The following is a 13897-nucleotide window of genomic DNA, read 5'->3' on the forward strand; positions in this document are numbered from 1 at the left end:
TACAGGGGCAGCTGGCAATGGGGATAAATAGTGGGGCGGACACACAAATGCACATTCACACCCACCCACTGACTTGCACATGTACTCACACCAAACCACCCACATTCACACACACCCATCTCATTCACAACCCACCATTCACAAGCACATACACTTGCGCGAATACACATACATTCACCCCATCCCTACCCCATTCACAAGCACATATACAAAAACACTACTCACAACACACCAGTGCAAATACACATACATTCCCCATTGCCTCAATATTCAATAAGCACTAACCAGGCCGTAGCGGTGACACAGAAACACTGGGTGGCAGGAAGAGACTCAAAAATGCCTCAGAAGTTGCTGCAGGCTTTAGGAAGGGCTGTACAGAAGATCTTGCTGACTCCTCTCATTGGCTGACCCTATGATAGACCCAGACGTAGGTTCTGTGTACTGTCACTGGAACCAAGCTATACCTGGCTAATGAACCCATAACGAGGGAGAAGTCAGTACTGGGTTGCTTGTGTTCTGGTTCAGTGATGACCAGGCTTGGCAGTACGGGCTGGACTTTTCCCATTGGAGCAGTGTCAAGACTGATTTGCATATAGCTGGGCCGTAACGAGGTGACATGGCGTGCAAAATAACAGTTGACTGGAATGTGGCCCGGGGAATTACCAGTGGCTGAGATCAATTCAAGCATTCCATCCATAACTGTTTGTATACTTTAACATATTCACAAACTGTACAATGAGTGGAATGATGCAAAAGTGGGATGTAATGTTTTATGCCCCTGAATTTTGTGGCTTTTGGGTTGTTAAATGCTTTTAATGTATCCATTTCCCTCCACTGGAAAGTCTTTTTCAGCGATGGAACTGATTAAACCTTTTTTGTGGCGTATAGTAAAATCCAACAGGAATATGGGCAGGATTTGTTTACGCAGTTATGACTTAAGTGAAAATTAATCATCTTTACAGGCGAATTGTTTACACGGATGCAGACAGTCCCGGTCTCTGAGAAGTGCTTTAACCACCGCTAGATACTTTGTAAAAAACCTGGAGTGTTGACCTATTGCATTGGTATACAGAAATATTCATCAATAAAGAAACTGATAGCTACATAGTCACTCTAGTCCAGCATCAGGATTACATGCTGTGATAATGTCATCCTGAATGGTATGGCCTTCACACATGTTAATACTGGTCTTAATTTTCCAATGAGTCTTAACATTTTAAATTTTTCTGATCAAAAAATTAATTGTCTTATCGATGTATTACCACAGTGAGGAATTCTCGATTAGAATCTTTTCTGTTATAGAACGTAGAAATTGTATTTTTGCTCAAGTTACTCTGTTTTGGTTTCATATTTGGTGATGGATACAGTATACGGTAACTGTATGCAGCAGACCTGTGGTTTAACGTCTGTTCTCACTGCCCTGAGATATTGTACCATGCTGTTGGGAACAACCTCTGACGTCTACGGACCTACATGTTTTGATCAATGGAATTTGGTCTTTTATGGGCATACACTATTTTATAATATTCCTGTTTGTAAAACTGAGTTTCTTTTACATATTTCCTAAGAGTGGTATCTCCCTTAAATATTTTCTACTGGTTACTTGATCATTTATCTGGAATCATGTCCACTGTACCACTTGTTCTGCGCTCCAACCAAGGCAAAAAGATTCTGTAATTTTTGAACATATTTAAAAGTGTCAGGAAGAACAGCCAGACCTAGTCACATCTGATAAAAGAAGGTAATTTCTTGGAGTAAGCAAAAAATGAATAATTAAGTGCATCACATTTTTGTTTGTTGACTATTTGGATTTCTGTAATATCAACAAATATAAGAATGCATATCGCCCATAATACAATAAGTCATGGTTCGTGACCAACATAAACCATACCTGAATTCCTTCCATTTCTCCAGTATACCCAGTTCCATCTCCTCTGTCTGGTCAGGCACAAACCGGAACTCCGACACAAGGTCAGGTGGATGCTCAGCAGGTTCAAAGTCACCAAGTTCAGCTACAAATAAACAAATGTACTAAATACATCTTTTTTTATATTTTATTTTTGCATTCCAAAAACATAGCGTATGACACGCAACATAATCCCCCCGTGTGACAACAATATGCAATTACTGTATAATATCGTACAACAGATGCATTATAATAATCCACATCCTCATACACTATATCACAGAGACTTCTAGGATGAACCCGTGTCACCTGTACCATCTTGAGGGCCAGTCAGTAAATAGGCCGTCAGTGGGAACCATACATCTTTAGGTCTAGAGGGCACTGGCAGTTCTTCGGCATAGTATGCTAATTGGTCTCGGCAAAACACCAAATCTTGTAGCCAGTGGGTAAAGTTCGGCACCCTCTTACTGTCCCATATTTGTGTTACTTTTCTCTTTCCCAATAATAATGCGATCAACACCAGCCGCCTGATTACTGGTTTTAAATGCTTCACCAGCCCCAAAAAGCAAATTCCAGGAGAACAATCTACTGTTTCCAACATCATGACTGACAAGGCTTGTGTGACCAGTACCCAAAATTCATTGATCTTGGGACAATCTCATGCGAGATGCATAAAATCAGCCTCCTGTGCCCCATGTCTTTTGCATCTGGCTGTCTCTCTCGGCCATACCTGTACAGTTGCAGGGGAGTATAATATATCTGCTGTAAATATTTTAAATGAATGAAGCGTAGATTACAATTAGGTGTCAGACGGCTAGTCATGGAGCAACTGAACTCCCAGTTCTTGTCGTCAAGAGCGCCACCCAGAGCTTGTTCCATTCTCTCTCGCGCCTCGCTGTTAACAGGCGCTGTGTCAGATTGCATGGTGTTCTCAATCGGGTGACCAATTTACCCCATGAGGGACCTGCCAACAGTGTTTGTAAGGAGGTAAGAGTAGCTGGTTCAGAGGGGTGCCCGTCATTAAAGGCCTTGAGGGCCTCCTGTAGTCTGTAATATGTAAAAACGAACATTGGCGCAAAGTTAAGTCGATCCCGTATCTCCTCCATCAATATGAATGTGCCATCTGGGTAAACATCGCCCATTGTGACTATACCCTTCTGTTTACAGTTTATATAAACGCCCTTGAACCCGTACTTAGGGAGGCCACGCTTGACATACCGCATATAGGGGAACTTGGCATACCGGTTCTCCTGTATGCGGATGATGCGGTCCTCCTATCACGGACCGGGGTCGGGCTTCAACGTTTGCTGGACGCCTTTGGCCTTTTTAGGACTTCCCTGGACCTCAAAATAAATGTAAAGAAATCTCAAATCATGATTATGGGAAGGGGTTCAAGAAAGAAAAACTTGAAAACGTTTCTCTGTTGTGAGGAGGAATTTCGCAGAGTCCCTACATTCCCGTACTTGGGGATTACCTTCGAGGAGAAGGGGAACTGGGGACCGCAGATTAAAAATAGAAATGCTGCCTTTGCTAGAACCTCCTCAGCAATCATGGGCTTCAGCAAAAAACTGGGGGCTAGGCCCACAGTAGCTCTGCTGAACATTTATAAAGCCAAATGTTTGACAGTAGCCACATATGGCTGCTCATTATGGGGTCATAGTGCCATAGACTGTCTACAAGTCACTGAAAATAAATTTATGAGATCGATCTTATCAGTGCCACAGTCCACTCCATCATACACGATCCACTCAGAGCTAGGGGCCGGTTGTATTACAGACATAAGAGTGGTCCCCTTAATATCCTGGCTGAAGACCTGGTTGAATGATGAACTTTCCCTGAATCATGTTATCCTTAAAGATTGCCTCTTACTAGACAATGTAAATAAAATTAAGTGCTTATCTTATGTTAAACAGTGGTTTCATAAACTAGGAAGACCGGAGCTCTTTTTCTCACCAGATAAAATAACTCGTAAGGACATAGCATTAACGAAGGGGGCCATGTTACAGATGCTGTCCTTAAACAGAGGAAACTGAGCTCAGAAAACCCACTGTAAGGGCTAACCTTATTGTTGCCAATCCCCCAGGACCTGAACTTTACCTTGTTTTAGTTAATCGTTCCTACCACAGGTTTCTTTTAACACGTTTCCGTCTAAATATGATCTATTTGAATTTAGGTCATTTTCCTGAATGGAGCAGTCCTGAACAGGCACCACCGTGTTCTTGCGATAATTTTTCCAAGCAGGACACAATGCTTTTTTGGATGTTTTGTGGTCATTACACGGCTGTAAGGACGAAGTTTCTTGTTCCCATCCTTAAGGAGGCAGGGTTTTTTCAAGTTAAGCCCGCTCTCCTATATTTACAACTATTAAATAGCCCTAGGGTTATTTTTCATGTTGCCAGTTATTTGGTGGGTGCTGTTAGGGTTAGGAACAAGAGAATGATAAATTGTAATTAATTGTATTTTTATATAGTTGGACTTTCTGTATTGTATATATTTTTCTTTTTATTGGGCAATGTAATATGGCAGCTAAATTTCCTGTAAAATGATTTTTTTAACATTTATGAAATTTGTGGGATATTTTTAAACATAATTATTGTAATTGCTTTTAAAGTGTATTTAATTGTATAGTATGTATCACCGTCTTTTTATGATATTGAATTATCGAAATAAAGTATTTTGACTGACTGACTGACTATACCCATGTCAGTTAGTACTTCCAACACCCTTTTTTCCTAAGCCACAGAGAGTTTAGGGTGATGTGAAATTGGAAAAGCCGGTGCGTATACAATTTGTCTGCCTGACCGTTTCGCCATAGCCCGCCAAGCCTGCACTGTGCAGTCCGCTGTGCACATGTCCCTGAACGGGTAGGTAGAACTAGCCTTGGAAATGAGTGCCACTGGCTGACTAGGGGCCATATCATCCGCCTTCACCACCACGTGTGGAATAAAGGGGGGGGGTCACCATTAGTGTGCAAATTGTGTCTGTGCGCACAAATAGTATAGATACAGACCAGAAGCCGCAAACCACCCTTGTTAGTACGGCCTTGTAAGAGTACCCCAACCACACCTGGCTGTCCAGGCCATGCACAATAATATCGAACACATTAGTGAAAAGGTACAGCAACCGAGGGAGGATGACCATTTTTATTACTGCTATTCTATCTGCTAGGGAGAGAGGGAGGCCAATCCATCTATTCACCTGCTCCTCCGTGGAAGTTAGAGCCCTGCCAAAGTTCTCACGCAGCACTATCTCGGGATCAGAGTGCATCGACACCTCCAAATACTTGACAGGCTCCTTAGATCATTCGAGTGGATACTCCATGTGGAACTGTAACATACTGGATGTAAGAAGAAAGACAGAAGATTTACCCCAATTGATCTTGAGCCCCGAAAGATGTTCATATTTAATGTTTTCCCGGATGAGCGAGTGTAAATTTTCCTCTGTGTTGCTGATTTATAGTACCATGTCATCCGCATACATGGAGTTAATCGAGGGGCGTTGACTAAACTGTAGAGCTGCTCTTTCGTATCTCTGCCTCACAACACAAGCAAAAGGCTCCATTACAATGGCATACAGGATAGGGGATAATGGACACCCCTGTCTTGTCCCTTTATGTATTTTAAAAGATTTGGAGTGACAGTTGTTTATTTGTACCCTTGCCGACGGGGCAGTATAAACAATCTCTACAAATCGTATGAAGGGGAACGGTAAACCCATCCTCCTTAGGGTGTCAAACATATACCCCCATCTAACCAAATCGAAAGCCTTAGCAGCATCCAATAACACCGCCACTGCCCTGCATTCCGGATCTAGATGGTGTAAAACTGCCAATAACGTGCGCAAATTATGGGATGTGGACAAGTATGGTATGAAGCCCGACTGATCCGGGAGGATCAAGGCAGGCACCAGCGGACGCAATTTGGTAGATGAAATGTTAGCAATTATTTTCGTGTCAATATTCAGCAAAGAGAGAGGGCGATATGATTCACAACTGTCTGCCCGTTTCCCTGGTTTTAGCAATGTTACAATTAAGGCTTCCCTGAGGTTGGTGGGGGGGGGGAGGGGGCACCTTTATTATAAACTTTGCTGTACATATTCACCATGTGCGGAGCTATAAGTCCGCGTATACGTTACAACATTCTCCCAGCAGCCCACCCATGCCCGCAGCTTTACCTGATGGCAACGACCACATGGTCTCTTTCACATCTTCAAGCGTGAGGGGTTGTAGAAGATATTCGCGTTGGCCGTTTGAGAGCCAGGCCAGTGCGATTTGCTCAAAGAAATCCCTAATCTCCTCACTGTCAGTCTCATCTCTGGAGCCATATAGGATGGCATAATAATCCCAGAAGCAATCAACTATATCTGGAGAGTTATGATACATCTCACAATTTGGCCCCTCTATTTTGGTGACATATTCCTGGGTTCTTCCCCCCCCTTTGATTTTAGCTGCCAGTGTGCGGCCCGTGCGACCACCCTCACCATACGTCTATACATATGCTGTATCTCCTGCTCTGCTGTCTCATTATATTCTGATACCAAAGTCCTAATCTCTGCCAGTTTAAGCATATTTAACGTATTTGCATATTCTCTTTCATGCTGTGTAATTCCCTATTCTATTTATTGCATATGCATAAGTAGCGATTTCAACACACTAGCCTGAAGCCCGATGCAGGTTCCCCTGACGGTGGCCTTAAAGGCCTCCCAGAGCGCCCCCACGCTCTCTACTGTGCCCACATTCTCTTCGAAGTACAATTCAATTGCATGAAGTACCCCTTCCTTAAATATAGGGTCTACAAGAGATGACGGCTGCAAACGGCATTGAAATGGTTGATGATGCCCAGTCGGTATATTTATAACCGATACTACTGGGGCATAGTCCAAAAGTGTTCTCGGCACATGTCGCACCACAGTGACCCAGGACGCCATGGATTCCGATAGAATCCGATAGTCCAGTCTGGACCATGACTTATGTACAGCCGACATAAAGGTGCCATCTCTAGCATGCGGTTGTCTGTCCCTCCAAATGTCTCTCATGTGAAATGTATGCATAATATAATGTATCACTTTGGTCGACCGCTTCCCTGCCATGGGGTGGTGCGCTTCTATCCACATCTGGGTCTAGGTATGTGTTCATGATGTCACCCCCCCCCCCCCCCCACACACACACACACACACACACACACCCATACCACTAGATCAGAGTTCATCTGAAATAGTTTAGTTTTAAGGCGTTGATAGAAGTCGGGGTCATAGACATTTGGGCCATATGTGTTGATTATCGTGAGCACCGTTCCAACCAGATTTCCCTGTACTAACGTAAAGCGCCCTAGCTGATCAGAGTCCGTCGATAGTTGTTTAAATGGTGTCCCTTTTTTAGCTAGAATCATTACACCTCTTGCATAACTGGAGTAGGAGGCGGCTGCTTTTACCATCCCCCAACGACCACCAATCCTGCCTTCTCCCATCTGTGTGAGGTGCATCTCCTGCAATAATGCCAGTTGCACTCGGTGTCTGTCGAGATAGGCAAACACCTGGCTGATCTTCTTAGGGTTAGTCAGTCCCCTCACATTCCATGTCATCAGTCTAATGTCACCCTCTCTCCACTCGATTTTTTGTGGAAAGAGTAGGTCTTATATGCACTGCCCAGTGTACAGCAAACCATTGAACCTTATTAACCTGTGGTACTGTATGTATCACACTGCTAAAAACATGCAACAAACCCCTCACATCCCCACCCACTTCAGCATCCCAATCATGCCAAGGACATGCCCCATAGAACACTGTAAAAACATATCAAATAACTTGGGGAATACCCACATGGGGGACAGCCAGGTACCCATGACCCACCCGCAAGATGGGTGTGGCCAGACACGATCACATAGGACCCACCATCCCATTTGTAATGTCTCAGGCAGATCCATCTGCCTACAGATAATAGAAGACCTCACCCAGGCATATTGTACCGCTACTAGAATACATCCCTAAAACAAGACCACCAACCTTAAGTGTAACACATTATTGAAATAATCGAGCCAAGTGTGACAACGCCCGCCCACATGACCTTCCCATTGAGGTGCCACAGATCGCCCGCCTCAGTGACTACAACACCCCCGAATTTAAAGAGCAAAGGCACATATTTATACAGTCCAATTAACGTGCATCCCCCGTTTACCATGAGTCATTAACAGGAGGCTCCAGCAGTTCAGAGAGCTACATCTTTCAGAAAGATACCCTACCACCTCACAGCAGACACTCTGGGGCACCTCGAAGAAGCCCACAATAGTTAGTCTTCAGTGTCCGATCTCTCCTAATTTGCGGGGGACGCCTTGCTCTTCGCTGTCTTCCGCTTGGCATGAAGCTTCTTGATGAAGTCCTGTGCTGCCCTTGGAGATTGGAAAACCGTTACCCTGCCATGCACCATGACTTTTAATCCGCTGGATATATCATCGCATAAGGTACCTCCAGCGCACGCAGCTTCTTCTTCACCTCTGTGTACTCCCTACAGGCCGACTGCACCGCCGCCGTAAAATCAGGAAAAAATGGCACCATGTTACACTGATAGCACGCATTTTGTTTTTCAATCGCCAGCAGGAGGACAGAATCACAATCCCTATGATTTAAGATCTTTGCTACAATAGGGCGTGGCGGTGCACCCAGAGGTGGCCTGGGCACTAACGATCCGTGTGCCCGTTCCACGATTAGTACCCGTGATAGATTCTCCCCTCTGAAATGGTCTTTCAGCATAGCCTCTATATAGTCCTTGAGGCGGCCCGTGTTTGTACTCTCAGGGAACTCCCGTTATTCGAAGGCTGCACCTCCAGGAATACATTTCAAGGTCTTCATTCTTTTTTTTGTAATTCTTTTTATTGGCATTTTTCTTAATTGGTGTACAGATTCATAGGCGATTTAAAAAAAACAAGATTGTTTGCAATGTTACATTGACTATGTTGTTCAACAGCAACGATATATATGACAGTAGTAAATAAGTTCTCAAGGATGATAACTCAATTGCCTTGTTTCTCAGACCCCTCCCCTCTGAATCTCCCCCTCCGGCTACCCCTAGGTCTTCATTCTTGGCCCGAATTACCTCGAGCAATTTCGTTGGATGTGATTTGTCTTCCACAGCCGATATGAGTTGCTCTGCTTTTGTGAGTCTCTCTCCCTGCTTATCCAACGTAGCCGCCATTTTGTCCATCCTGAGAGAGAGGTTGTCTATTTTGCCATCAATAGCTTGTAGACTTTGCTGCATAGCCTGTTGTGTGGCTTCGAATGTGGAGGAATGCGACTGGGGTTGCTCAAGCTCCGTGTCGGAATGTGTGCCCGCTAGGCGACTTGAGCACCGAGATTCAAACGACAATTTTGATTGTTGCTCATCAGTCTTGCCCATGATGACTTGAGGAGGGGTAAGCGTAACACAAGAGGTGATAACACAGAACAACCCCAGTGCGGGATCCTGGAGTTGATAGCAAGACCTTGTAACACAGACTACGTTCTAACCTCTAGAAAATGAAATGTAGTGTCCGCTCTGCTACGCAGCCAGATATGCGCCTTCACCTTAACCCTTCTCCTCAATTTTATTTTCAATTGAGCACTATCAGTGCTTCAGCTTTGCTCCCCACAGTAAGGCCAGACAGTTGCCACAAAGAGAGTCCTATGCCTATGATCAGGGAATAGGCAGTACTTGCAGACAGTTACAATGACCAGGACACCAGAAGATTACGATGTGACCGTGCCAAGCATTCAAACAGCAGCACAGGCGGTCCGTCAGCAATCTCCCCGTAGGCCGCACCGTATGGTCCATTGGCATGCGAGTGCTCTGTCAAAGACCGAGGATATGCACCGCAGTAGTTTCCGCGTCTCTCATGTGGCCACAGTGTTTTCCACTGTATCAACCGTTTGTGCAATTCGAGGCACGCAGCCCCAGACACACGCTCTCTCAGTCTGCTGACAGAAGCCAGGCTGCAGCAGTACACCAATCACCTCTCATGGCCCCTCAGGGCGTGCAGCCTCTCGGAACTCTGCCTACTGGTGCCCAGGTAAGCGCTGGTTTTCAGCTCCGCTACAGGCACCGAGGATATCTGCTTCGCTGTTGAATCCAATATACCTACGCGATTTTGGTGCACTCGGCTGGATCGGCCGGCACTCTCCCACACGGGTCACAGACCCTGACCTGCTCGCTCTCTTGTCTCGCCAGATGAGCACAGGCCGCCACTATGCTCCACGTTGTTTCACGCAGCCCAGCAATGTACACTGTTACCAGGGGTGAATAACTGCTAATCTTTAAGACTGCCAAACAGAGCCCTGCAGCGTCTACCCCGTATGTGCCGTTAAAGCTCTACGCAGCTTTGCCCTGGGTAATCCTCTGCTGCGCCGCAATCTATCGCGGAGGGGTGTTAGGTGTTTCTCAGCGAGCAGGGAGAAGTCATCTGGCAGCACGGGCGCGGAGCCTTCACCACAGCAGCGATCCCGGAGCCACTACAATTGCCTCGCTTCAGCTCTCACTCCAGAGCCCCTCAGCCATGAGTCACCGCCATCTTGTGTGCCACGAGACCGGTATGCAGGAGAATTCACTGTCTCAGTTCCCACACAGCACATGCATAGCACAGAACAGCGATATACCGGAGGATTCCTCTCCAGTTCCCAGGCACACGACTGTCTCTGTTGGGGTCCGATGGGCGATGAGTCCGCTGATTTTTGAAGGATTGTTTGCCCGGCTGGCGGAGCCTCACCAAAGTGCAGCCATCTTGCCTGGGGTTTGCTAGTGCCCCGTATTCTCAGACATCTTAAACTATCGTAGTTTAAGGAAGCAAATACCTCAAAGACTACATTGCAAAATAACAAAGAACATTTTTAACCAACAATTATTATAATTTCATGATGTGAGCTTATTGACTGCAACTGGGAAAAAAAATCATATATCTGTTATCACATTATGGGATACCGCTCGTCAGTATAGCACCCTGATAATATTGCTCCACCTACTAAAATACCTTAGTATTTAAAACAACCTAACACTTAATGTAGATCATAGGTCGAACATAAGGATGAAATCAAAAATTGCACCACTTCACCCATATTTTCCAGAATACATATAGTAAACAAGACAACAAGTGTTTCTTTCATGTTGCTTTTGCAACAACTTAGGCTAAATAAATCTCTTCCTCAAACAGCCTTTATTTAAATGTGTCAGATCAGACAGCTACGCAAATCAAGGCCACACAAATTAGACCTTTTTATTTCCTTTCTAACTACATTTTAATTATCAGTGAGAGTGGTTTCAACCAGACTCTACAAAGTTCTCGTATTGCTTTGGAGGATGGCACTTCTCTAAACCGTGTTTAACGCCGCAGTAAAAACGTGCAGTGACGTTATCCCAGTCATTGCTTGTTTGTGTTGCATTTTTTAACTAAGGCTCTTGCACAAATGTAAATCCCAAAGCAAGTCCCTGAGGCACAATGCATAATTTTACTTGAAGGGCTGCTGCGTTTCAGGAGATTTTAGTCTAAAGATTCTATATTCGGTCACAAAGAGTCATAAAAGTTGCATAAACAAAATATAACAATAAAAATAAACATATGGGGCGTGGCCGAGACTGCGATGTGAGCAGACGCGTCTCCTGAGAGCTCAGTCGCCCCGCTGCTCTACTAAGCTTGTTTGAGCGACTTTCCGGGGGGTACCTGCTCCTGGGGATCCCCTGACCGCTGCCGCCCTGCTAGCGATCCCCTCCGGTGGCGGACTGCCGCCGTTGGGGTCCACGCCATCGGCGATCAGAGCCCGGGGACCTCCGAGATCGGCCTCTGGCCGCCATCTTGCCGCGGGGTTTGCAGGCGGGACGCCTGTCCTGATCCCAGCGGAGCGGGCTGAAGTGACGGTCTGCGGGGGACACCGGAGGCCCCCAGACCCCTCCAGCGGCTGCGTCCTTACAGCGGACCCCACCGGCTGCCTGCTCGGCTGCTCTGAGGCTGCGGGTGCCGAACTGCCTCCAGCGAGGGACGCAGCGATCGCCTGGACGCCGCTGCTACGGGAGGCCCCGGCTTTGGCGGGAACACCAGGCCTGACCCGGAGGGATCGCCGGAGGACTCCCTCCTGCGAGCGCCGACCACGACCTTCACATCCGTCGAGGGATCTCCCGGTGAGCTGCAGCGCCGCCCCCCCCTCCCCCTGTCTTTTCCTGGAGGGGCCCGGCGGTGGGGACCTGACCGCGGATCTGCCCGCCATCTTCGCCCCTAGGTGAGCTCTTGGCTGCAGCGCGTCTGGGGAATGTGCCTTGGCTTCCCTGGGCACGCGATCCCTGCCTGCGTACCTTGCTACCCTGGACACGTCGGCGGCGGGCTGGGGGGCTGACTGGAGTTCGAGTGTGGGCGAGGCCCGGACCCTGAAGGGCCCCAGTGCTGCAAGCCTCTGCTCCTGGCCATTTTCCCCACACGGCCCTGCCGGTACATTGCCTCAGCCACCTTTTGCCTAGCTGCCTGACGCCCCCGCCTATCGTAGGGTTGGTGGCGCATTGGGGGACCCTCTTGACCACACTCTCCGGCTCTCTGCCTGTGGGCCCTGGACACAGCCCGTCGCGGGACATCCGCCGGCGACGGCCCTCCGCGGCCCCCCCTGCCAGCGTGCCTCCCCGGCTGGACCACCTCACCTGCACAAGCGACCCCCCAGCGTCCTGGACCCCTGCTGCTCAGGCGAGCCCAACCTGCCACCAACGAGCCGGGCCTGCCCTACCTCGGGCTTGTGGAAGTCGCCCCTCGCCGAACCCCTGATCGTAGGACCTAGGCTGCTTGACCACCGAGGCGCTGGTGCGACCTCCCCTGAACTTTTCTACGTCACGACCCGGAGGATCCACGCGACAGCCTGCCCTTCATCTCACTATCCCTGGTCACTCCGAGTGGATCATGACTCGGGGCAGAGGGACCAAGCCGGACCCCCCTCCAGCGACGACCAGGGGTGCATCTGTGGCTTCCATGTGGGGTAAGGCGGGCTCGTCGCCATCTTCTGGGGGTCCCCCGCCATCGGGGGAGAAGCCTCCGCCGCCGGCCGACTCCCCTCCGGTGACTCAGGCCTTCATGTCCTCCTTCATGGCAGATCTTAAGTCCGAAATTGGGTCCCTCAGGACGGAGGTCCACACATGCGTCAAGGAACTGCGCAAGGAGGTCACCGACCTCGGCGACCGGGTTGATGGCCTAGAGAAGACGGTCGACTCCCGCACCGACGACCTCGAGCAGATCTGGCAGAGAGTGGCGACCCTCGAAGAGCAACACATCCAGCTCCAGATCAAGCAGGAGGATTTGGAAAACAGGGGGCGCCGCAACAACCTCCGCATACGGGGTGTGCCACTCGGAGAAGAGGGGACTAATACCATGGCCTATATGGCGCTACTCCTGTCTTGACCGCGCTCACCGAGTCTTTGGAGCGGGGGGCAAAGCCGGCCTCCTTCCGGACATTGTCGCCAGACTTCACTACTTCACGGAGAAGGAGGCCATACTCAAGGCGGCCAGGGACGCCCCGGACCTGCGGTACGAAGGCCACAAGATCCAGATCTTCCAGGACCTGGCCCCCACCACGCTCCACAGGAGGAAGGTCTTCCGCCCGATCACGGAGAAGCTCCGGACCCTCAACATTTCCTATCAATGGGGCCACCCTTTTGCTCTCATCTTCAAGTGGGAGGGCAAACGAAGAGCCCTCCGGTCCTACCAGGAAGCGGCGCAATTGCTTGACTTGCCGGAGTCCCCGGATCACAGCCCAGCCCGCTCTCACTACCTAGAGAAGGCTCCTCCGCGACCCGACTGGTCCACTGTGCGTAAACGTCGCCGGTCCCCCCCTGTGGACGCCCTCTCTGCCTCGCAGGCCAAGCAGGACATTATTGCTCACATTCGCTCCCTCGAGGGCGACCGCGGGGAGCAGGACTCACAGCTTCCCGCTTCTGGCGCTGAGGGCGGGGACCGTCCTACGACACCAGAAGGCCACTGATCGTGACCACTGAGACCCGAGCTG

At 48.5% G+C, this 13897-nt stretch overlaps 1 protein-coding gene across 2 annotated transcripts in view; it reads right to left on the reverse strand.

Annotated features, from left to right (window-relative positions):
* Positions 1-13897, reverse strand: part of EPB41L5 (erythrocyte membrane protein band 4.1 like 5) — a 1262314-nt gene that overhangs the window by 665404 nt on the left and 583013 nt on the right. For both annotated transcript variants that reach the window (XM_078682077.1, XM_078682078.1), the window contains exon 8: positions 1892-2012. In XM_078682077.1, the coding sequence (XP_078538203.1) occupies positions 1892-2012 (121 nt within the window). The remainder of the gene's footprint in view (positions 1-1891; positions 2013-13897) is intronic.

This window comes from Lissotriton helveticus, chromosome 3_1 (assembly GCF_964261635.1).
Source record: "Lissotriton helveticus chromosome 3_1, aLisHel1.1, whole genome shotgun sequence".
In the NCBI taxonomy this organism is placed as follows: domain Eukaryota; kingdom Metazoa; phylum Chordata; class Amphibia; order Caudata; family Salamandridae; genus Lissotriton; species Lissotriton helveticus.